Here is a 24,800-nt window from a genome sequence, read left to right as displayed (position 1 = left end):
ACAGCGTGTTACAATTTTCATACTTGTAAGATTAGGTGGTGCTAGCATGATTTTAAAATAGCACTTAAATCCAACTCCTACCAGGATAAGATCAATGTCGAGAAGATGTTATGATCATACCTGTCACAGACTCCCCTGGTTGTCCTGCTGGCCCGGGTGCTCCAGGTTCTCCAGGCTGTCCAATCTCTCCTTGTGGTCCTGGAAGCCCGTCTTTTCCTGGAGGCCCAGCTGGCCCAGGGAGTCCTTGTTCTCCTGGGGTACCAACTCCGGGTGGACCTTGTGGTCCCGGTGCACCAGGTTCTCCCGCCGGCCCCGGGAGTCCTTCCCCTGTGTCGCCTTTCTCACCTGGCGGTCCTGCCGGCCCTGGTTCTCCTGTCGGGCCTGCTGGACCTGGCTCTCCGGGTTGCCCTATTTCTCCTTGAGGTCCAGGTGCACCATCCTTGCCCGGGGGTCCCGGTGGACCATCCTTTCCAACACCTGGCTCACCGGGGTCTCCTTGCGGACCTGGTGGACCAATAGGACCAGGTAGGCCCTCGCCCGGTGAACCTGGTGGGCCGACTTCCCCTGGTTTCCCTGGATCCGCTTTTGGGCCTGGCTCCCCTGTTGGTCCGGGTGGTCCTTGTGGCCCTGGTGGACCTGATGCGCCATCTTTTCCCGGAAGACCAATTGGACCTTGTTCTCCTGGTGTACCCGGCACTCCAACGCCTGGAAAGGAAGACATATACTAGAGAATAACTACAGACAACGGTGCACGATTAAGTAAGAAAAACAATATATTTAATACAGTGCACAAAATAAATATATAAATAAACAAGAAGATAGAAGATATACACCGCTTTCTGAGTATGTACCACAAGCTGGAAGAAGAGGGACAAGGAAACCCATAAATAACTAAAAGGTGTCTATTATGGCTAGCACATCCGTAAAACTGTACTCATTGACCGGTAACTCAGGCAGCACATGGGAAATTCCTAAATACAACCCCTAAACGATCCACTGTAAAAACGAAGTAATTACGTACATCCTGTGTCATGCGTGTCATTCCTTAAACCCTACATGTAAGTAATTGTCATAATACATGCATAAGTGCATAAGGCTGCTGAACTTAATAATAATAGCAGTAACAAAAGTTTAAGAAAATAAAAAAGATAAATTACACTACTAACCAGGCTCTCCTTGTGGTCCGGGAGATCCCTCAGGACCTGCAGGCCCTGGTAATCCGTCAAGGCCCCTATCACCTGGCTCACCCGGTTTACCGGGGGCACCGTCCTTGCCTGCCTCGCCCGGTTGGCCAACCTGCCCTGGGGGCCCGGCAGGGCCTGTGTAGGAAAAATACGGAGTGATAATTTGATTTGGTAGATATGCATGAATCACGTGTAATTGGAACTCAAGATAACATCAGTAAAATTACAATTTTTTTAATCAATTTAGTGTTTTAGGATTTACATTAGAAATCACCAAAGATAAAAACGCCAAACTGTTAGTTGACCATAAGTTCTGTAAAGTGAAAGTGTAAAAACTACATTATTTTCTTAAGGTTGATTTCATTGTCCAAACACGTAGTGACCTGGTTCTCCTGGTTCTCCTGCAGGGCCCGGTGGACCTTGGAGTCCCGCTGGCCCAGGGAGGCCCACGCCTGGCTCTCCCTTTGGCCCAGGCTTCCCGTCAACCACTTTAGCCTCTCCAGGTTCACCGCGGTCACCCTTTGGTCCTGGCAGACCCACCCCCGGGTCACCCTTTGGTCCTGCTGGTCCCCTCTCTCCAACACCTACAACGATTAAACTGTATATTAGTAGCTGCGATACGGATAAAAATTTGGACGAGCACGGTTACTTATGAGTGATTTTGAAATTTGTAACCATCCTTGCAAAGGAGATAGAAACAAACAGATACACGCCAAACCAGTGGATCAGTAAAAAAAAAGGTAAACTACATAGCGTAATTGAGAATGTGAACTTTAAAAATCGAGATAAGCAAGATATGAATGACTTAAAGAAATGATAAAAAAGAAATTATATTAAAACAGCGTGGCATACCTGGCGGACCCTGTGGCCCGGCTGGCCCCTGTGGTCCTGGTTCTCCGCTTGGCCCGGCTGGTCCTGGTTCTCCTGGGAGCCCCACACCCGCAGGGCCCTCTGGTCCTGGAGGGCCTGGTGGACCGGGCTCTCCTACGCCGGGTAACCCGGGTTCACCCCTAGGTCCTTAAAATGCATTAAATAAAAAACTATTTTACGATACATTTATTCATTTTCAACAAACAGAAATCAGTTTTTATAACAAGGCAAAACTACTGAAGATGTTGAAATACAAGAGGTTATCAACTTATATCTATGTGATGATTTAGTTTATTAATGGATTATTCAATACATCAATTAATTGACACTTCTTTTTACCTGGAACGGTTGATGGTTCGCCGGGTTCACCCTTTTCACCTTTCTCACCGACCCCTGGTTCTCCCTGTGGCCCCTGCGCTCCTGGCTCGCCGGGCAAACCTTGCACTCCGGGCAACCCCCTCTCACCAGGAGGGCCATCAGCTCCCGGTAGCCCTTGTGGGCCGGGTGGGCCATCTGCCCCTGCGGGGCCTGCTGGACCCGGCTCCCCCACCCCAGGGGGGCCAGCCTCTCCCGGTTGACCCGCTGGACCCTCTGGACCAGGTTCTCCTGAAGCAAAAAAATGGGGAATTACTATAAGCATGGTTAATAACTTTGGTCTGATATCTCTTTACAATGAACAACTGAAGCAACTGAAAAAAAAATACTTATTTCATCCTTCTGTGAGGTAAAATCTAATAAGTGAAACAGCATTCTGCCTTTTTTGTTTTGACTTCACAGACTTGTAATGGTTCTTGAAGTACGTGTAGCGCTCGTAGTATATGTTATTTTTTTAGGACGAAAAAATCGTTTATATTACATAGACATAAAACTACGTGCCTGCTGTACCCCTACACCCTGACCACATACTAGTAGTCTAGTATTGAATCCTTTATCTTTTTTACTATTTTAGAGGCCCTTGATACAGAGGCTACTTTACCCCCTTGGACTGGATGTTTGATAACCTTTATAAACTAAGTGTATTACTAGTAACCTATTCACCAACCTTTCATTCCAGGTTCTCCCTGAGGTCCGGGTATCCCTGGTTCTCCCGGTAGGCCTGTCTGTCCAGGGGGTCCGGGTTCACCCACGCCTGGAGGACCCTGGGGACCGGGGGCACCTTCAGGACCGGGGGGTCCAGGAAGCCCTATTTTCCCTTGCTTTCCTCGGCTACCAGGTATTCCCTAGTATAGAAACCAAATTTAGCATATAATTCTATACTCTTTTTTTTTTGTTTTACCAAAATCTTAATTTCGGTGCATTTAATTTTTAAAGTATATAATAGAAACACTTACCGGTTCTCCTTTCATACCAGGTTGGCCAAACCCAGGAATACCGATGGGACCTGAAAAATAGCAATTAGGAATTTATAAATCATTTCAACGTAATGAAAGCGAACGCATCGTGCAGCGACACATTTTTCAAGAATGGAAAGGTTAGAAAACACGTATGGTTATGAAACAGACAATGCACACACACACACACAGGTACAGAGAGAGAGAGAGAGACGCGTTAATGTGCCTGCCAAATCGGCATCAGTAAGTTTTAAACAAGGACCAGTTTCACAATTGACCGATAGTTGGTCGTAACTTTAAGATCAAATCTAATTCTAATCAGGAGTTAGGTTGATCTACTTAGACCAATGCTGCCTATGGGAATGCGGCCTATTTTTTTTAGGTGGAACCAGCCTTTAAAGTAGTCTATATACATGTATCTACGGGTTATTTACCAGCGTCTCCTTTCTCTCCCTTGTCTCCACGTTCTCCCTTCATCCCTGGCTCTCCGATTGGGCCGAGGGGTCCGATAGGTCCGGGGGGCCCTGGCAATCCGTCCATCCCCTTGTCTCCCTTCTCCCCTCTTCCGCCCTAGATAATGAAAACGGGGATAAGGTTACAAGGTTCTTAAAAGTGGCCAGCGCTTCACTTTCCAGTATTGTCATAAAGGTAAGTAAAGATCCAGTTGTACATACCTTTACCGTTTTGTTGACAATTTCCTTGATAAAAACTGTCATGTTGTACCTGCTTTCGGAAGAATTGAAATCTCCTGGGGGGCCTCGGATACCAGGTTCACCCTAAAATACATTTAAAACATTCTTTTAAGTATTGAAGTTTTTAAAAAAGTGGAAGCAGATATTTATTTATCATTTATTTCGTTCGTTCTTTTTTCTTTATCTTGTTATTTTTACAAATATGTATAATGTTTGAAATCCCTATGTTCTCCTTTGCCTACAACTGGTTTAATAAGAAATAAAAGTAGTTTATGGTAGCGGTGGGTCGTGACTAATGTACACTGACATACATAAAAACCAACTTCTCTTTTTTCAGCCCGTTTTGTTTATGCTTTTTAACTTCGATAATGTTTATATGATTGATATGCTACACTCTTATTTTACATTATATGACAAAAATGCTCACCCTTGCGCCAGGCAAACCCTGAAAGACATAATAAATAATTTAACGTCACAATATCAATAAATATTCATGAAGATGCTACATGTGACGAAGGCACGTACGGTGAACCTGCACTACGTTAGCTTAGCTTATATACATGTATTTTTATTCTGATTTGCATACGATCACTTACCACAAGGGTCGCCTCCACCCGGTCCATACGGAGATGCTCTACGGTTAAATTTAAACTATACAAGTTCGAAGGATAGCTCTGCACAACGGCATGGGTTCAACTTTCACTTTCACTTTTGCAGGAATGCACCGTCATCGATTGCTTTTTGATACTTTGTATCATTCACGGCAAGTGCCTACATGCACGGAAATTTTGCATATATTGAAGAAACTCGTGAACAAAATATTGTTATGTTTATAAAAACAATTTTTACGAAACAAAGATTTGGAGTTCACACACCGTTTTTTTAAACTCGATCAATCGTGTCCTTTTCACATATAAATGCTAAAAACGACTTCCATTCATAGCCCGGCGCGGGCTACTTTTAGCCTAAATAACATTGTATTTCAAAACATATAAAAAATATGTAGATTTTGAATGGAGCATCAGTGTATGGAGATATATGTGGAGTGCTACCCCAGGTGACTTACGCGCCTGCCCCTCCTGCCGACATGCCCACGATTGCCAGACGCCTGAAAAGCGAGCAGAGTGTCTCATGTGGTGGTGTGGTCACCTCTGGGATGCAAAGCAGGTTTGGGTTCGTACAGTTTGTCTCGCTCATAGAATGACGGAGCGCTTTTTTTATTCATTTGTATAGATTTTTCTCTTCGCATGTTTCATTCGGCCAAGACAGGTACAAATGTTGAAAAACATACATATCCTGCATGTATCAGCAGAGTCCAACGGACCCCATAGGCATGTGCTGTTTTAACAAACTGAAACGACTATGCCTGGTAATTTCGGTTGCTTGCGCCCATAACAAACGTCCTTGCGGGTCTAGTAAGAGTCATTCACTCATGTAATCATAATAAGGGTAGGCCGTGAGACGCAAACGGGCGTATTATATCAACTTTTGAAATAACATTTTTAGTACCATGTTCGGCTTCTTTTTTTTTTTTTCTTTTTCTTTCTTTTTTTTTATGCTGTCAGCAAATTTACAAAGTAAACGTGAGTCAGCAGCACATAAACAAAATTAGGAGAAATATGAAATAAACTTTTAAACTTCCTGGAAACATCTGAATGATCAAGAAGTCAGTCTGGTTTCCGGAGCTTTGAAAGCACTCAGTTTAGAAATGAGACAAACTGTAGTAAGGGTGTTCGCATGCGTGCGGAGAACGGAAAGCGGGTGCAGGTTTCGAAACCAAAATCGGCAGTTTCAGTGCAGAAAGATAAAACTCGGTGCATCTGTACTCGGCGCTAGGCAGGGACGTTATTGGAAGGAGGGGAGGCTCTGAAGCTGGAATGCGTACCGTAATACCGATAGATGGCGCAGGAGTGCACTAAGAAAGGAGTCCATAAGTTCGCTCGTTCACTGCGTTCGTCACACACAGAAATACTAAGTAGTGATATATGCTATGACACCAAATTAGGTGAAAGTAATAGAAAGACACACTTGGCGAAGAGAACAGCTGAAAGTTGAGGATGAAGCAATAATGTAACCTCACTAAAGCAAAAAACGCAAGCGGTCGACAGCCATAAAAAGATCAACTTTAAACTCAAAACATCGCTTATGCCATGCACTCTAGTAGTTACAGGGCGTGTGATAATTTTGTACGTCTGTGGCTACTAAGCAAAAACTCCACAAACTATGAGTGTAACATCTGCATCGTTAATTACAATACTAAGCAAATTTGACAATTAAATTAAAAAGGCACTAACAACTTTGGGTCAAACCTTTAACCATTCATAAGAAAGACGACATTTATGATACCGCTGTCGTGCCTGAATATAGGGTTGTAGCAATTGGGTGTTTAACGCAAAATGCCACACACAGAAGAAGTGAGTTAGATTGTGTAAACTGTTTTCTGTATTTACAAATATAAAAGCGAATCTTTTTCTATTATTACATGTACCCCCATGTAAGGTCAATTTGTGTACACGAATTAACTGTACACAGATTTGCTTTTTACCGAATAAATGCAATGCATCCTTTTTTTAAACTGAAACCACAACCCTTTTCGTTCCTATTACGTCTACGCGCCACGTGCAATAGCTCAAATGTTACTAATAGATCATCATAAAATTGCACCATAGTCCATTTATAGTTTTATTCTTCTAAATAATATAAAAAATAGCACTAATCGAAAAAGGGACATAAAAAGCGAATCAGAGTGTACACTTTCAAAACATTTAAAAGACTACTTTTCCCTAAGGCAACTATAGTTCTGAACCAAAGATCGCACATTTTTTATAACTTAAGGTCGACTTTACCTGTTCTAAAGGGTGTGTTCACTATGTAACTATCGTATAAGGTAGTTCGAACTAGCTCCGCGGGGACTCTCGCTGTATGTAATCAGAATAACAAACTAACATGCCTCCTTCTGGCTCCAACGAACTCGTATAACCAGCTTTTCTGTATTCTACTCAGCGCCAGGAATGGACGTGTTATCTATTACGATACTTGGATTGTGACCACACCCGTAGTCAATATAACCAGGGACCGCGGTTTCGCAAAAGTCCAATAATCCATTTTAACTCTTAAACAAATAAACCTGTCTTTTATTATACTCATAATAAATTCATAAATATTATGCACTCAAATAAAGTACCAGAGGATATTGGTCTGACTGAAACTTTAGTAATGTCATCCTATAAAACAGGCGTAATGTTTCATTTTATTTGAACATTAATCATTATGTACATGTAAAGTCTAAACAGGTGAAATTTTTTATCTTACATATAAGACAAAATTTCGGGCTACAGTTCTGTTGTTCAACAGGCCTCAGAGTTGACCTAACTTGCCGTACATTCAAAGTGACCAGGAACGACTAATTTGTAATTATGTTGACAAAAGTGTTTACTTTCAGAGAATACAATGTTGCGTTCAGGTGTCTCAAATGCATATACCGCAGGTAGACAGTGCTTAAGGGCTCTTACTTCTTAGCCAAGTATCACAAAGCTGGCTTTGCATAGTCACATAGGTATCTACAGCAATTTTAGCAGTCTAAGCTAAACCCAGGAACTTAAGACTTTTATTGTGGAACTGACCCCAAACTGATCTACGACTTAATCTGAAGGAAATAATGTTGAGTATTCAAACTGAGAGTTATGTGATACTGTTTGCTTTTCATCTTAGATAGGAGTTAAATAAATTGTTGAAAAAGTTCTAGCTGCTCTCGCGTACTGAATCGTAGGCAGCTAGCCTACAGGGTACTCTTGTTCAACAAACTTTTTCGAAAAATCAGACACCATCACAATTTAATGAAATATCTCCATTCAGCGTATAATACTGATGCCTTTCCCCTAACTTAAAATTCCATTTATCAGTCTTTTGGCACCGAAACCCGACCAGATGTTGGGAGGTTCTTCTCCATTCTCGTTGAGAACAAATTTTAATGCCAGTCAAAGCTTGAAATCTCCCGACAGACGCATCAAAAGTCACATGATTTCATGAGTGTGCTGTCATGTCCGGAAATGTCTATATGTTATACATTTCCAGAATCACAATTCTCATTATTCATGAAGTGGTTAAAAGGGGGAAAAAACTCGTAAACATGATGGACCTACTGTGCTGATCATTTACCAGTACGAATATTTCCACTATTCTGATTCACGTGTTCTGTTTCTGTCTACATCGATGAGTGCAAACATCATGCCAGTGAACACACACACCAAAGCCGAACAAACATATGACAAACAAATACGAAGACTGGTTTACAACCTGATGAAGTTTATGCTATAAACTTACCCTAGGTCCCACCGGTCCCGGGTCTCCCGGAGTACCAGGTTCGCCAGAAGTTCCCTGTAAAATAATAGCGGAAGTGAAGAAGCGTATGGTGATAACGAAACATACCCAGGTACTTGTAGATAATAAAATGTATAGTAAACGTCTCTCTCTCTCTCTCTCTCTCTCTCTCTCTCTCTCTGTGTGTGTGTGTGTGTGTGTGTGTGTGTGTGTTGTTTGAGAGATAAAAAATCTCTCTCTCTCTTTCTGTGTGTGCGTGTAAGTGTGTGTGTGTGTGTGTGTTTGAGAGAGAGAGAGAGAGAGAGAGAGAGAGAGAGAGAGAGAGAGATGTGTTTTTTTCGTAGCTTACTACGAAAAGGGTAAAGTAGATAAAGCGCCTTTTATAATAACCTCTATACAACTTAATCAATTTGCCATGATAACAAATTTCGGAAGCTGCAATTTTCTTATCATTACTTGCAACATTTCCTTAAACATTTCCTTTGAGCAGATGACACATTTTTTCGACTTCTAAATGTTACCACCATTTGCTATCTAAACTGAATCTGAAAATGATTTATTTCAGATGATGATAAGAGTGTAACATGCTGTCTTTTCTTTCGTTACTGGTACTGCTAGAACAAAGGAAAAATAATGGGATATCATTACATGTTAAAGATCCAAGTCATTCCATGGGCTAGAATTAAAGGAAGATCTTCAAAAGATTTACCAACATCCATTTGCATTTCTTATCTGGGCACAAGAAACCAAAATTATTTCAACGGGTAAACCAACATACATTGTACAACAATGAGCGAATCAAGACAGGACTGTTCCTAACCGCCATTCATCATATTGGAATGTCATAGGCGCAGGAAGTCGGCCATTACTGTCTCAGCGTGTGCGCCACCTCACGCTAATCTACCAGGAGGTCTTCGTCACGTCTGTGGTAACCGTGTCAAGAAGGTCACGTGTGTATACATGTGTCACCTCTCCAGGTGACAGCTGACAACCGTGTTAACCTTTGCTGGTAATCTGAGCAATATTTCGGTCATCGGTTCTCAATGGAGGGATTTTATGGCATGATATGTGTTGCAATAGTCAATGAATATGTATTTCATTCAGTTTAAAGTTTTGTTATTCAATGTTTCAAATTTTATGCAATATTCTCTTTTTCTTTCAATGTTGTTTCATTTTTTTTATGCAATATTTTTTTTCATTCAATATTTATTGAATATTGCAACACATATCATGCCGTAGCATTTGGCTACAATATTGGCAATCATGCCCATTTACTTTTATTCAATATTTACTTCTCCTTTTGGAAATAATTTTTGAATATTTCAGGAAACCTTTCAGTGCAGTTTAACACTGCACTTATGCAAGCATTTGCGCTATGAGCTTGTTTGAAGAATGCTATTGGAATAAACCAATAAAGCAAGGGAAAACCATCAGTTTAAACAAGGGAAATTAAAGCTAATAATGAGGTTCCAAACTTAACAAAATAATATCCAACAGACCTGTCTATAACATCGATTACAATGGACCAGTAAATCAGCAGTATGATTGTGTTTTACGTCACTTCCACGTAAAAACAGCCCAAAACATTATAGAGGCGGGTATTATTGTAAATTCCAACGCCCAAAATACTTACTGTTACACAATCGTAGACAGACAATGGTCTGTGATTAACCATATAAAACAAAGCGCTACTCTCAGACTTGATTTTAACTTTTACATTGTAATAAAAGAATGGCTCGGGGAGGATCAAATACGGGAAAAAATGTATGATTTTTTTCTAACCTTTCTAACTTTTTTTTGGTTAATTTGAAATGTGATGGTATTTGTTACAAGCTCCACTATCAATAGGGCAAACTGGGTGAAACCAAGGATCGGTGTCACAAAAAGAACCTATGGTTTCCTTCATTGATCTTAATAAAAAGAGCAAAAAAAAAAAAAAAAAAATTAGTCGAATATCAACCAGCTTCAAAATTACCCCGTGGTAGTGCCGTAAAATAAAATTACAATACATTGGTCCTAAGCATTTCCAGTTTCCATTACAAACCATGCACAATATCTAATTTTAGAGGATCACTACTGGTTTAAGGAGTTGTATGAAACACGTCAAAGTAGACGTCAAAAGTGAATGTAGACAAGAAAGTATATTTCTAATCTTTAGATCAACCTTTTGTCTTGCAGTCCTCTGTGAAACAGCCCCAGGTCAATAAACCAGCCTTAACCCCCAGCAAACAGAAAGTTTTATAACGTTAATTTTTTGGTTATATGAACGCTATAATAACGTTATAAAGCTAATACATACATCTTTCCCAGGACAACCATCCAATCCTCGTTCCCCTGGTGGTCCTTGAATTCCTCTTGCGCCCTAATAAATCATAAATAGTCAGATAAATAAATAAATGAAGTCCAACAACGAAAATTAGGAGTGTATTAAAAACGGGTACGAAATCAAATAATCTTAGGAAAGAAGTTTCGTTACTACATAAAAACACGGCATAGAAATAACATAACAGTCACGCAGGCCAAAAGTGAAGTGACTACTAAAAATACTCTGGTATATTACTAAAACAGTATATTACAAAAACTTAACTGTAAACATTTTAGATCTGACATACTACACACGCATGACTTATAAACATTGGCTTGCATATCGACCTCAACCAGGTAATGTTTAATTTAAGTATGTCCTTGACTGATATTCTCATCTCATTTTGTTTACACCAATGCTGCCAACATCGTTCAAAAACAACGTAACATCAAAAATGGTCAAATATACATTATTGGAATGTCTAGCTGTATATTTCTTACCGGGGTTCCATCTCTGCCATTGAATCCTGGTAGTCCTCGTGGCCCCTGGAAGCATATTAAAATGTAACGTTTCTATATACATTGTATATGTGCGCACGCACGCATTCACGCACGCACGCACACTAATTTCACTATTAACAGGATTTTTCGATTTAAAACATCATCTTCATTCATTGAGATGCTTTGAAATAGAATTTCTTTTATATCCAATTGAAAAGTCGTGTGTTTCAGTTTAGAAAACTAAACCCCTCTCATTACTACAGTCAACCATATCAAATGATGGGATAGTTCTTTAAATAGTTCATTAAATCTCTTTTTGAAAACAGACAATTACGCGTTCATGCATCCCATATACATGTGCATGTATACCATTTAACACGTAGGCCTTCTGCGTTAGGCAGATGTTGGGTGGATTCGGTTCAATTAGGCAACTGACGTCACCAGCATTTTGTCTTAATGCAATGACAGCTTACAATGTTATAAATGTTTTTGGGAAATTTCAGTTTGGATTGGACAAGAAATGGTTTTTTTAACCAAAAAGACAGTAAATTTCAAAATGTTAAGTGCTTTGTGACTGCAGTGGCAATTCAACTTTAATTTTAGGTTTTTTTAAAACAAGATTAAAAAAACACAGTATATATATATATATATATATATATATATATATATATATATATATATATATATATAACAAATACACCGATTGGACATTACACACTGTAAATGCACTATAATTCCAAATATTGTCAAACTTAACTGCAAAAAAAAAAAAAAAAAAAAAGTTTCAGTTACTTCCACAGTTGTAGAATGTGCTCAAAATCAAAGTACCGCGCAACTAGTTTCCACATTTTAAAGATAAAATCTCCTTGTCAGAAATACGCTTCCTGATTTTACAATGTAACTGCTCGACGTTTGGCTCGCTGTGACCAGAATTTAAGGTCATAGAAAAAAATAGGCGTGTGGCGAAAACACGCTGTGCATTGAATCACGTCTCCACAAGCTCGCCACATGCTATGGTCACTTTTATAAATAAATTTATTATTTTCCCTTATTGGCTGTGATGGGACTGTGACGGCACGTGCTGAGCCCAAGGTCAAGGTCGTCACTGCTCTTACAGCTATGTGAATGTCACAAGGTAGTCGTTTAGTAGGATCCAAAGGTTAAGTACTTTGTGACTGCGTCGTAATTCAACTTTAATTTTCTTAATAAAAATTATAATTTTGACATATGTAAAATGAATTGTAGGTCAAGAATCAAACTTTTAACCCTCGAGAAATTGATTTTGATTATGGTAAATTCCAACTAAATTGCGAGTCTTGCAGCTCGAAATGACCAACTACTCGAAATGATTTCATCTATAGATATGCAAAAAGAGCTACTTTGAAATAGCTATACGTTGATTGCTACTTATGACTAATACCAATGGAAAACTCACAGTGTGTTGTTTAATGATTTATGGACATATAAATTTTAACCATCAAGATGACCTATTTTCAAAATTTTCATGTCCTCGACATTCTCTTTAAGCGCAATGCGTACGCTTAAATATTCTAAAGCCACCATTGAGCGATGCAAATATGCAAAGTTGTCTTAAGTACAGCCACAACTTTAGGCATCAGATATCAAGGCAATGGCGTACGTTTTCACGGTTTTCTAGCATTTAGATTAAGTAGTTTAGCTGCCAAAAATCCTGCTGTGAAAAGCAATTTTCCATACCGTAGGGATCCTTCACATTTTTTGTGAAACTGTCGCCAAATACTTTCAGTCTAACAGAGGTCACCAAAGGCAATTGCAAGGGAAATAATAGTAAATGTGTGACTTATTGAATGATATGGAAACTTTATACTAACCACTTTCCCTATTCCTGTTTCAGCCAGTTTCACCAACACGACTACCTTCAATGTACAAATAAACAGTACTTCCTTGTAAAAAGATACTCACCCTGTCTCCCTTAGGACCCACTGCTCCCGGTACACCAATCTCCCCCTTCGCACCCATCATACCCGGGGGGCCTATTGGCCCCGCTGGCCCGGGTAAACCCTGTGGACCTTCAGGGCCAACCTCGCCCTAAAATAAAAAATATGATTTGATTTTTTTTATTCACATTTAAGAAGACGTTTTTGCGACTTCTGAAACTAATTAGGTAATTCAACTGTGGCACACTAAAGAACAAAGTCAAGAAAGCTAAGAGTGAATGCCCCTAAATATATCGTTTTTGTTTGTGTCTGGAGGCCTGTGATACAAGCTGCTCTGTGTTAAATACTCACGGCTGTAAATTGATGTAAAAGGATTCTTTGTCAAAATGCAAAGTGTTTCTCTTTTTCTCTTAATTTAAGCCATTTCGTTTATCCCCAAAGGTGTCAAGCTTTCAATCTTAATTCGTTAGTAGCGTGGCTACTCATGAAGAACGGTTAAAGCGTTTTGTAAGCATCCTGATAAACGTCATACGTGTGGAAAATACTACTTAATTCAAAATATCTATAAAACTTGTGAGCAATTTCCTTGACAATACACTTGGGCAGTCGCTCTCTCTACACTTTGTTCCTTGGGCCGTGACATCACAGAAGCAAGTACTTAGATTTGATATATAACCCTGTCCACGCCCCGTGTCAACCTAACTCTTTAAAATGCTGGGCTGAAATTGTTTCAATAAAAGAGACGTATTGCAAGACGAATTTGAAATGACGTTAATCAACCTAGGATTATATGTCACGAAATATTTGCCAAATTTTCACCAATTGCTGAAATTTAAGAACACTCACATTAATTATAGAAATAATTTATAGGATATTTGTTACTCTCCCAAATATACATGCACTACGTTTGTTCTAAGTACTCGAATTAAGACGATAAAAGCAGTCGTCCAGAAAGACTGTATAAGTTAATTTAAAAGATTCAAACTTGGGATATGAAAGTGACTACACTTTATGGCAATTTTTTTTTGAACCGGTTCACTAAAAAGTAAAAAGAAATTACCAAAACATGGTCCTAATTTGGTTAATGAAACATTATGCTTGTTGTGTACAAGGATTGGCTATGTTTTATACCAACTGTTACTTTAATACTTTTTGCACTACTGCGTATTTATGCCGAGTAGATTAAAAGGTGTCTAAATTCCTCTCGCGAAACTGTTAACGTATACCTGCCCTTTACTTTCCATGTGCATACGCTTACCGTTAGACCACGTGGTCCGGGTGACCCAGGCTCTCCGCCAGCCCCCTGCAAGGTAAAGATAACGGTTGTACATGTATCATATATATATATATATATATATATATATATATATATATATATATATATATATATATATATATATATATAATATAATAAAATGATTGTTCTGCTCTCTTCAAACATTAGCCGAAAAACTATTACAGTAATTGCCTTAAGTGCGCAGGTGTTATAAAATCGAAATTGTATACATACATTTAAATGTAAAGTAACATAGTAAAGTGGATAGTGAGTAAGTGGTTATTTAATCTACCGCCAGTTACTATTTCTTTATGCTGTAATGTTCAAACGGTAACTGACTTTGCCATTAATAGATAAACAGCATGGATTTTGGGTGTTGAAATCTGCTAACATAATTTGAAATGTGAAATAAGACTTGAATTCTTGATAAAACTTGAATTGGTCGTTCTGCTAAAGGGACAAAATTCAAGTCACAATAGAAGGTAAGGTGACTAGATGTCATTACAACTGATACCCAAATCGATACATATACTAGATAGATAAAAAAAAAAAGATATAGAAAGAGTAGTGACAAACAGGGATATAAATGTAACTCAACAAAATTTTTACGGATTGGAAACGAAATTTCTTTAATGGATGATTTCTGATTTATACACAAGATTGTTTTTTATCCGAATTTTGCTCGTAGAACCTGGAATAGACGTTATGTCATATTGTACAGATGTGTGCAAGATGATCTACTGAACTTTGTGGCAAAACCCATAGTAATGCATGGATAAAGGAAAATGAATGAAAATAAAATTGCGAACTTCAAAAGCACACATACATGTTACTGATGGTTTTTACGTTTTGTAATGATAGTTTATTGAAAAAATCATTTTAGAAGAAGAATACAGTATTACTATGTGTTCTTAATCGCAGAGCACTAACAGGAACTCCGCAAGCAGCATACATCCAACTTGGAGTGCCGTGAATGACGTCACTTCATTACGTAACTAATTCGACAAAATGCTGTTACTTTTTGGCTTTGCGATAAGAAGTATTTTCAACTGCCAAACAAGATTCTGATGATCCTTGGGTTAGGATTAGGTGATAACTGGATTAACACCCTTGGGGTGTTTCTAATTTTGTTTCGAGAGAAAATAACATCGTTAGCATGAAAAAGTAAAAAAAAAAGACAACCCATTACTTATATAATTTGATATACTAAAGTGTATTTTTACAGTTATCGTGATACTTTCACCTGTTAATTGCAATAGTTTTTACCCCATGTAACCTTTTTCGCCCTTTCTTCTCATATCTTAGTATATCAAAGTTTTAGAGTCGCCCCCCGCAGAGGAATGTAGTGATAACGTTATCACAACTGTTTCGGTTTGTTTCCAGAGGTGGTAAGCCAATTTTGTGGTACGTTTTCTCCACCCCACCACGTGGACTGAATTTCGACAAGATGTAAATGGAAAACGAAAAAAAAAAGAAGAATCACCGTCGAGCTAAAACCCTGCTATAAATCTCTGTCGGGTTTATACTAAGCTACTGCTAACACTTATCGTAATCTTTAAGGTCTTTCCAGCAAATTTAGACCTCGATTTCTGTGTTCTTGTCCATTTTGGGGTGGTTACATGCAAAACAACAAAATAAACAACAATTTACGTGCCCCGCTTTTAAATAGGCCACCTGTTACACAGTACAATATAAGCCTATATGTGAATAAACATCAGTTTTTTCCTTCTATATATATATGGACCATGTCAAAGTTAGTGATCAACAAGAGAACTGCCACAAACTTACTCTTTCACCTTTTGACCCCTCGGGGCCAACCAATCCGATCTGTCCCTGCTCTCCCTTGGGCCCCTGTGGACCATCCGCCCCCACATACCCAGGCGGTCCCCTTAGGCCCTGCTCTCCTTTTGGCCCGGGTAAACCCTGAAATCAGTCAAAAGAGCAAAATGTGATTATTCAAGGTAAAAAATACAAAGATCTAATATGGTTAAACCCCAGATGTAGTAAAATAAGCAGAAATATAACTATTCAATAAAGTATGATGGTTCTGGCTTAAAAATTTCAACATTAGACAGCATTACATACTGCATATGCCGGTAGTAGTGTATACTACTTAAGATGAAAGGCTTAGAAATATCTACTCCTTGGCCATGTGATAGGTCAAAATATGTTTTTGAGTGCATTTCACTTTCGTCGTACCCAAAAGAAATGGTTTTTGTGAATACTTGAAGGTTGTTGGACTGGAGCTAATTCTCCCAGGTTCAAGGACCAGAGAGGATTTAAAGACAGGGAAGAAAAAACTGCATCATAAACAATATAAAGCTTGCAGTAGGGCCTAATTGCAGGAGGCTATAAAAGCTGCAATCGCAGTGTAGTGATAAACAACGACGCTACATGTACGGACAAGGTGCGATTTTGAAACTGCGGTTGACCTCGCTTGTTCCGAAAACTGTAAACAAATGAGTGCATATATGTGGCAAATTCTCAACATCAAACAAATTAAAACTGCGCCTATGTGACCCTGTAGGTTGTACCGCATTCTTTCATAAATTTTCTCTCAAGTTAAATCATTTTGACACTTATATTGACATATGTGGCGTTCCTAACACGCTTATTTCTCAGTCAACTCTCCGGTCGGACCTAGAGAAGGACAAATGGCAACCTTAAACCGCATAATAGCGAGCCCACAAAAGCTGATGACTCGATAACAGATAATAGACCTACGTCTTCGATTATCGAAAACCCGATGTCGAAAAATGGAAACAGGAGATACAGCTACCGACTGGACTGTATAACAATGGCGCTACGAGGGAAACATGCTGTTTGATCTCCTCACACCCACGATTGACACAGGTCTAATATACTCCAGTATTTGACATACAACATTTTATGGCAAGCAAATAAATGGTGAACGTCTGGTATCATTGAAGATAAACTAGTTGATGTCATACTAAATCACATATTCGCAATAAACAAGAGGAAACCGTTTTCGTCTCAATCGTGTTCAAGAGAAATGACAGTTGCTTCTACTTAAAACGCATTTGAAACCCATTTCCTTTCTTCACAGACGATGTAATTGCTGATAGAATGGGTCTGACAGGCCGTTGCGTTACTTTTTTCTTGGTTTTGAAGTGAATTTCTCGGCCGGAAAATTATATCACCACTGAATGTGGTGACAGCGTTTCTTTTTATTATTAAGATCAAGGAGCTTATATCAAGGGAAGAGGATTGGTTTGTAATTGTCTTCATGTGTCTTTGATATAACTAATACGTCCTTTCACACAAGACGAAATCGTTGTTTCTGGCGGTATACAAGTTTTGTGTGAAGAGAGATCGTAGGGTCAAACATGCTTAGATCTCTGCATTGTGGCAATCACCTTTTAAAGTAACTCTTTAATTTCAAATCACGTCTTAATAGGCCTTGCACAAATGTTTGACAAAAATTTTTCCGGTTAAAGTGACGAAAGTCTTGCCGATATGAGCAGAATTCCGTTATCATAATCCGACTGCGGTGAAACCCAATTAGTTTGTCTTACCACACGCACTGTTTCCGCTTTTGTTTATACGTCACTGGAGAGCTGCGCGTTACGCAACCTTGCTATAGTGTAATGGTAAAAGGAATAAAAAATGCAATAGAACGAGTGCTGTACACGGAATGGCCCTTCTAGTAAGGCTAAACATAGGCAGAGTTTCGATGTTATATTAAGCGCTAAAACTGCCCCAAGTTATGGTCGCCAAAAACATTTAAAAGTTATTTTGACGAGTTGTAAAGTTGTTTCTCCTATTAACGTTACATGTGCAATTTATTAGAGTTGGTATTCTAAATGCCTCGCCCAGCAGGTCCTTTTAAACAGTTTAAGTTGCATTAAACTTTCTGTAGAGTATCATAGTATGGCGACATGACAGCATAGACGATTTTAACGTGTCATATTTCAAATGATTTAGTTTTTCTAAGAAGCAGTAAAACGGCAAAATTACAGAGGTAACCAACTTAATAGTGTACGTGAGGCCAGAACAACGTGACGCTGATTCACAAGTCCAATCCGAATACTGTTTCTTCCCGCGAGTGACACACAATGCTAGGGGTGTATCCCAGTTTAATTAACACACTAAATCACTAACGCACTGACAGCAGCATACTAGTGAGGAAATGCAATGGGTGGCTGCACATCTTCCATCTTCCTTTTTCACTTTAAGTAATACAGAATTAATCATGGTTCACAACCAAACATTTCCTGCACTGGGGAGGTAGGCGTACGTTGTGTTTCTGCCCACGTGCTTCAACTGCACCTTGGAGAGAAGAACTTTGATGTGCAGTGACAACCATAATTATCGCTACAAAGGAATTGTGACACCATTCGGTTTGTTTTATGGTAGAACTGCGTTGTGATGTTGTAAAAATACCATCTACTACATGTATGACTCCATCTGAGACGTTATGTAAAACATAATAGCGTTATTTGTACCGTTTGTAGTCCCGAGAGACAAAATAATATTGCAACCAGTGTGATCACTACGTGATATGTTGTAGGAAATTCAATAATATCATTTCTTTTACGTTTAGGGCACATTGCCAGCTGACATTGCAGCCGTTTTACAATTTACATGTCGGGGATACACAGATTTCCCTATACATAACTTTTAAGAAAGTGATATCACAAAGGCAAATAAATGGAAGAGAAGCAGATTTTCTTTACCCAAGGAATTCAGGAAAAGAAAAGAAACAATCCCCACGAGGTCGAGAAAGATACATACAGGTCTGAAACGTCTTTATTAGCGTAATTGGTGTCTTGCTGATCGTACCTAGTTGACTACGTTTAGGGGCAGTCGAGGTCACTTCTACTGCATCTGTTGTGTCCATTTACAAATTGTCGAACACAGAGCCAATTACGTCCATTACAGACCCTGTTTTCTGACCAAAAGCATGCCGAATAAAGCCGCAGTTTAAATACACGGATTGTTTAACAAGTGGTTAAGGACTTCAAGGACGTAAATTAAATTATTGGAGCACTGAAAAATTTGTAACCCAATCTCGATGGAGACATTCCTTTTAAAAACATTCAAAATAGTACACCGGGTAAATCATCAATCAAACTTCTAAACTGTGTTTACTATCTGTTTATGTTTCAACTCGTCACCTTAAGAGTACTTGTAGTAATGACAAGTCCAAAGGAAATCTGCAAGTTTCCCTTCGGGTCAGGTAGGGACAGCCCATGCCCACCTCCACCGAACCTCGGCGTTGACACAGATTTAACATTGGTTAGGTACACTGTGGGTCCACCCTGGATATCAAATCTGTTTTGTGAGCTTCCTGTGGCCTCTGAAACTTAGTCTCAGGCTGAGTGGGCCTTACCTGTGGCATTTATCAAATATCGGCCCACCAGTGATACAGAAAAGTCACAAAAAGCCATAAAGAATAGCAACGACACAAAGCATGTCGTCAGAGGATTTGCAACTGGCATGAGCACTTTGTTTTAATCATTTTGGGGTGCAGAATGAGTGTGGCCACCCTTACGGTACCAAGAAGCAGCATCTAGTGTGGGAAATTGCTTCTGTCTATTTCATTAAATCATATTTAACTCAATCCTAAATGCTCACGCACGACTTTTTCTTGTTTCTTAAATTGGGGTCTGCCCAATTCACATTGGCTACGTGTTTGATTCAAAGTCAACGGCTTTGCAAGTCAGATGAGTAAAAATCGTAGCTGTGACATTAATTTCTAAGCGTGTCAACCAAACAGATTGACAAGGTTAATTGCAATACGTTGGACCTATTACACAATCGTCTAAACGAGATGAAGGTCAATAGAATTGACCTTAAAGACTGCGACCAAACTACTGTTGTCATATTTTTCAATTTTATGCTTCATTACACTCTGTCACTCCAATCTTATTTAAATCAGACAAACTCATTCCAATAGTACACGGAATGTTCACTTAGATTTCCCAATCCCACCCTGAGGAGAAGTTTCAGAAAATCACTGGCACTGTGCTATGTGTATTCTAGTAGTCCAACTATTTCCAATGCAATGAAATGATTTTCAGTCGGATAATTGAAAAGTTAAGTAAGGAAGCAAAACTATCAAATAGACAGACATGAAATGACAAAACTGAAAGAAGCTTAAATGAAATGACAAAACTAAAAGAAGCATTTGGCAAGTTGATGCAATATCACATAACGATTAGCAGCTATCATCATCAATTTTCAATTACCACTATTGTACTGTGGACATTTAGAAAATGTAACAAGCACAGGGCTTCAGACTCACGCCAATTCAAAGACAAAATTAAGAAAAACAGATATTACTATATAGTTCAATCAGTTTTCGAACTCGTGTTTTAAAATCATTCTTGTCGGCTTGAGAGATGTTGATAACGAGGAAAGTGAACGGCGACGGCGACAACAGACACAAGTAATGGCTATATGTTCAAAGACATAATGCCTGTCCATTAAAACAACGGCTAGAAGCCTAGAACAAACCAAAGAGCTGATATACTAGATTTCTGCACATTCGACGGACTAAGTTTAGAAAGCGAATGTGAGATGATTTTTTTCTGAATTTGTGTTTTAGGTGCATTATGACACCATTTATTCTCTCAAATAACAGTTTCTTGTCAATTCTAACAGTTTGGTAAAGATTAAAACTCACGTTTCTACCAAATTGTATATTTGAAGATATTTACTTACCATGGCTCCCTTGGATCCAACACAAGAACACTGACCTCGGTTGCATTTCTGAAAGTACAAAAACACACGGTTTCAACGTATAAAGGTCAATAAATAACGAGCAAATGACCGTTTACCTTTGGTCATATATTTACACAAAACACAATCCTTAGATTTTTAACGGATATTTATCACAGGTTCTGAAGACTTGGCATCTGTTTCTACAATATATGCAAATCACATCCCTTATTTACCATGTACCTTAATGTTCAGTGAAGTACAAAAACGTACAAAAACGACGCATACATCAAAAGCAAGCATTGTTCCTTTGTATTTGTTATTGTTGTCATTAATGCAATCGACCCTCGTTTTTGTTTATTTATTTACTTTTTTCAGTAGAATATGGCCTCTGAAAACCTGACATTCATTCTCCAAGGCAAAAGCTCGCATTCTCCAGATATTCGGTACTTAGAAAAGCATTCGTCAGTTCTGTATTAGGATAAAATGCCACATGAGTCTATTGCCTAACGTTATCGGTTTCCGGAGCTTACACGCCTGCCTTGTTTCGGGTGTTCCTTTGGCTGGAGCATAATTTCAACTACAAGGCTTCCTCAATCAGCTCGGTTCCATTGCTAGCTTTGACATACAGTTTATCACGCCTCGTTGGATTTGAAATGTTCTTAGCTTTCAACACGCAAGCACGTTCACACATTGTTCTTGGTGTTCGGTTCCAAGCAATCGCAGGGGTCTTGCTAATATGATTAAAAGTTATGTCACTTTCCATTGTGAAACTAGACTTACTAGGCCTGTTTACAATGAAGCAAAGGAAATACTATGAAGACGTTTTATGTGAAGACGGGGTGGTCCTGAGGATATTCCTTTTTTTTATTACAGATCGGTAATTTTTTTATAAACACTTTTTACGGTTTAACATAAACAAATAAAACACACTCTACAGAACCAATTAGTATATATATTGCTCAGACGTTTCTATTGAATTTCACTCATCAGGCTGTACACTGGGCGTCATTGCGGCACGACCCAATTACGTTAAATGTCGCAATCTGCGGTAAGATTAATAAATCCACCAGACTGGATATAGACAAATGGCTGAGAGCGATGTCTGAAGTAAATCAAGCAACAAGTACAATCGCGACAAAATCTTTTGCCGCAGACTGAAACCTTGTTGACTAACGCAACTAAACGCTTGGTGTTGGTTTCCATCTTGTTAACACGTTCAGGGTAGGGAAAAGTGACTGTTTGATGAAATTCCGAAGGGCTGGTTTGTGGTTTCTTAATTTCAGATAAACTCAATCAAATTTGAACTCACTTCAACTACGGGCATGCCCTAAATTAGAATTCTTGGTTTTCGAACAAAGGGTTTTAAATATGAGATTATCTACCGTGAGCAGTAAGGTAAGATACATGTACGTCGCCCATTTGTGTTCCAGCAAAGAGACTTTCCAAGGAACTATCAAATGACGTACAACAGCGTCTTACTTATCCTGTGTATTATTCAGAGCTTGAGGGGACAGATAACAACGTACCCCAAACGATGTACAATCTACAATTGTATGTGTAACATGCCGTAGCGTATATCGCTTGTACCGGGGTACATGTATGGTATGCCAGGCCATTCTTGTGACATGTACAATCAACTATTTTGAAAGCAATAAATTTAACAACGACCTTTTTGCCTGTGTGATCAGGTCAGTCAAATTCTATGAAGATCAGATTAACACTTAATGTTAAATTCTACTTATGGCAGATGTGCATTTTTGGTGTGTCTTTGGAATTATAAACATTCCCTTAGACTTGTTAAAACTCAAGAAAAAGTATGTCCAAGGTTTTCAACCGTCAATTGTCATTGTTTTGGCCCATTTGATATTTTCATAACGGTTTTAGAAAGAACAAAATGGGCCAAGTGTAGGAACCAAAAATCACTTTTCGTATTAGATATTAAGCACCAATTCATAAACTGGGTAAGCGCTTGTAGATGCGTTAGAACAAACTTAGTGTTCGTGTTCAGCTTAAACATTAAAAAAAAAACACGTAACAGAAATTATTTCGCAAACTATCAATTGGAAAAACAAAGCAAGAAAACACAATGGAAAAGATATTAGTATGACAACCAGCAAATTATAAACCATTGCCTGCGAGTTCTTGCTGATGTTATTCGAAACAGGCAATAGTTTTTTATCACGATAGAGATGTGAACACACTGTAGGTGATTAGAAAACAACAGGCATTTTAGTCGATACCTGATAACGTGACACTCAATACCAAACACGGCTATTTTTAACAGCAGCTATAAACTACTACAACCTGTCGCTTTAAATGCAATAATAGGAATGTAAACGATTAATGAACTAATAAAAAGGCCCCAGAAAAACCACCAACAGGCGACAAACGTTTCCGTCATTTGCATGGATTGAAATTTGACTGCCATGTTGGTCAAACAATGGCTGGCATGCTGGTTGCTCTCTGTCGTGATAGCTAGCAAGCTTTCCTCCACAACTGAACAAATACCGCAAAGAGCCGAGTCACGAAATGCAGGATGACAGGTAGATCTGTAGGTAATGCCTGCTAAGGTTCTCAAAAATATACAATTACAAACGAGACACGCTTTCATGGAATTTACCTCCCTTCTAGGGCCCTAGTACGTCGCCTCCAGCTGTTGACTTAGCGGAAAGATTAACATCTATTTTGTTTAATGGGGAACTAATTCGCTCCATCAGTATTTAAATGATCTTTTTTTCCTAATGATATCTTTTTCCCTTAATATTTGAGTAAAGTTGACAACTAGTTGCAATGACTGTTAATCGCACTTGGTTTCTTCTTCATATTATTGGATGTACATTCACAAATAGGCGACTAACAAAGAAGTCTTTCAAGAAACCGTATGCAAGTGCTACCTTAAACTTTTTCCGAGGCTGGAGAATTTCAATCATTCACTAAAATGTCGACGCTTAAAACTCTATTAAAATGGCACTTTGTGCTACTTTCGTGCAGATGCCCAATTCTTCTTTGTGGGTTTTAGTTATGTTATCCGTTGCTGTACTTGATATAAAATTCCTATTAGGAAACTGAACCTACAGTTAATTTCAAAATCCTCCACAAATGGCTTCACACAAGAAATTGCTAAGGCGGCAAATTCGCAAGTCAGACAAGTTGGTATACAGTCAGCTCTATTTTCTCACATTTTAAGCGCTGTATTTGGGTTTTCACCATATTTAAATGGAGACATTCCAGATGAGGTAAACCTAATCACTCAGGCAGGAAGCACGTATGTGTAACCTGCTCTGAAACTTAGGATAATGGTCACACGCAAACGTTGTCCCATATGTGAAAGTTCTGCCGAGCCTGCTGGAACACTTAGAGACAACAATAGGGGGCACTCATTTTATGATATAAATTCGACTGGCGGAGGGCCCACGGCAATTTTAAGCATATTATCAGCAGGTATTGATATGTGATAAGGCACCGTCCAAAGCATCAAAATCCTATCGTTATGGGCATTGGTGGTTCGGCAAATATTCCTCTCAACCTGATTTAATTTACACGTATGGAATGTGACACAGGAGACGAAATTGTCGTTAAAATGGGAAAAAGGGGGTCAAACATGTGACTGAACCCAAACGCCACAAATTTAATGAGAACATATTGCACTTTCTTCGTTATGCTCGCGACGTAGCCGGGTTAATTCGGGCTCGGTGTGATTTACCTCATGTTGGGTCAAA

General features: G+C 38.9%; 1 protein-coding gene across 1 annotated transcript in view; it reads right to left on the bottom strand.

The window, feature by feature from the left end:
- The window catches only part of LOC106173724 (uncharacterized), a 31,801-nt gene that overhangs the window by 4,080 nt on the left and 2,921 nt on the right, over window positions 1-24,800 (bottom strand). The window contains exons 3-19 of the mRNA XM_087005247.1: window positions 21,082-21,129; window positions 16,183-16,317; window positions 14,377-14,421; window positions 13,144-13,269; window positions 11,203-11,247; window positions 10,697-10,759; window positions 8,401-8,454; window positions 4,505-4,522; window positions 4,060-4,161; window positions 3,820-3,955; window positions 3,386-3,435; window positions 3,097-3,274; window positions 2,394-2,660; window positions 2,037-2,201; window positions 1,568-1,768; window positions 1,167-1,319; window positions 121-705 (exon numbers count right to left, since the gene is read on the bottom strand). Coding sequence (XP_086861373.1) covers window positions 121-705; window positions 1,167-1,319; window positions 1,568-1,768; window positions 2,037-2,201; window positions 2,394-2,660; window positions 3,097-3,274; window positions 3,386-3,435; window positions 3,820-3,955; window positions 4,060-4,161; window positions 4,505-4,522; window positions 8,401-8,454; window positions 10,697-10,759; window positions 11,203-11,247; window positions 13,144-13,269; window positions 14,377-14,421; window positions 16,183-16,317; window positions 21,082-21,129 — 2,371 coding nt within the window. The remainder of the gene's footprint in view (window positions 1-120; window positions 706-1,166; window positions 1,320-1,567; window positions 1,769-2,036; window positions 2,202-2,393; window positions 2,661-3,096; window positions 3,275-3,385; window positions 3,436-3,819; window positions 3,956-4,059; window positions 4,162-4,504; window positions 4,523-8,400; window positions 8,455-10,696; window positions 10,760-11,202; window positions 11,248-13,143; window positions 13,270-14,376; window positions 14,422-16,182; window positions 16,318-21,081; window positions 21,130-24,800) is intronic.

Source organism: Lingula anatina, chromosome 2 (genome assembly GCF_051362555.1).
Source record: "Lingula anatina isolate TDL-2025a chromosome 2, LinAna3.0, whole genome shotgun sequence".
Classification (NCBI taxonomy): Eukaryota; Metazoa; Brachiopoda; class Lingulata; order Lingulida; family Lingulidae; genus Lingula; species Lingula anatina.
Note: the sequence above shows the minus strand (reverse complement) of the source record. Positions and strands in the feature narration are given on the sequence as shown.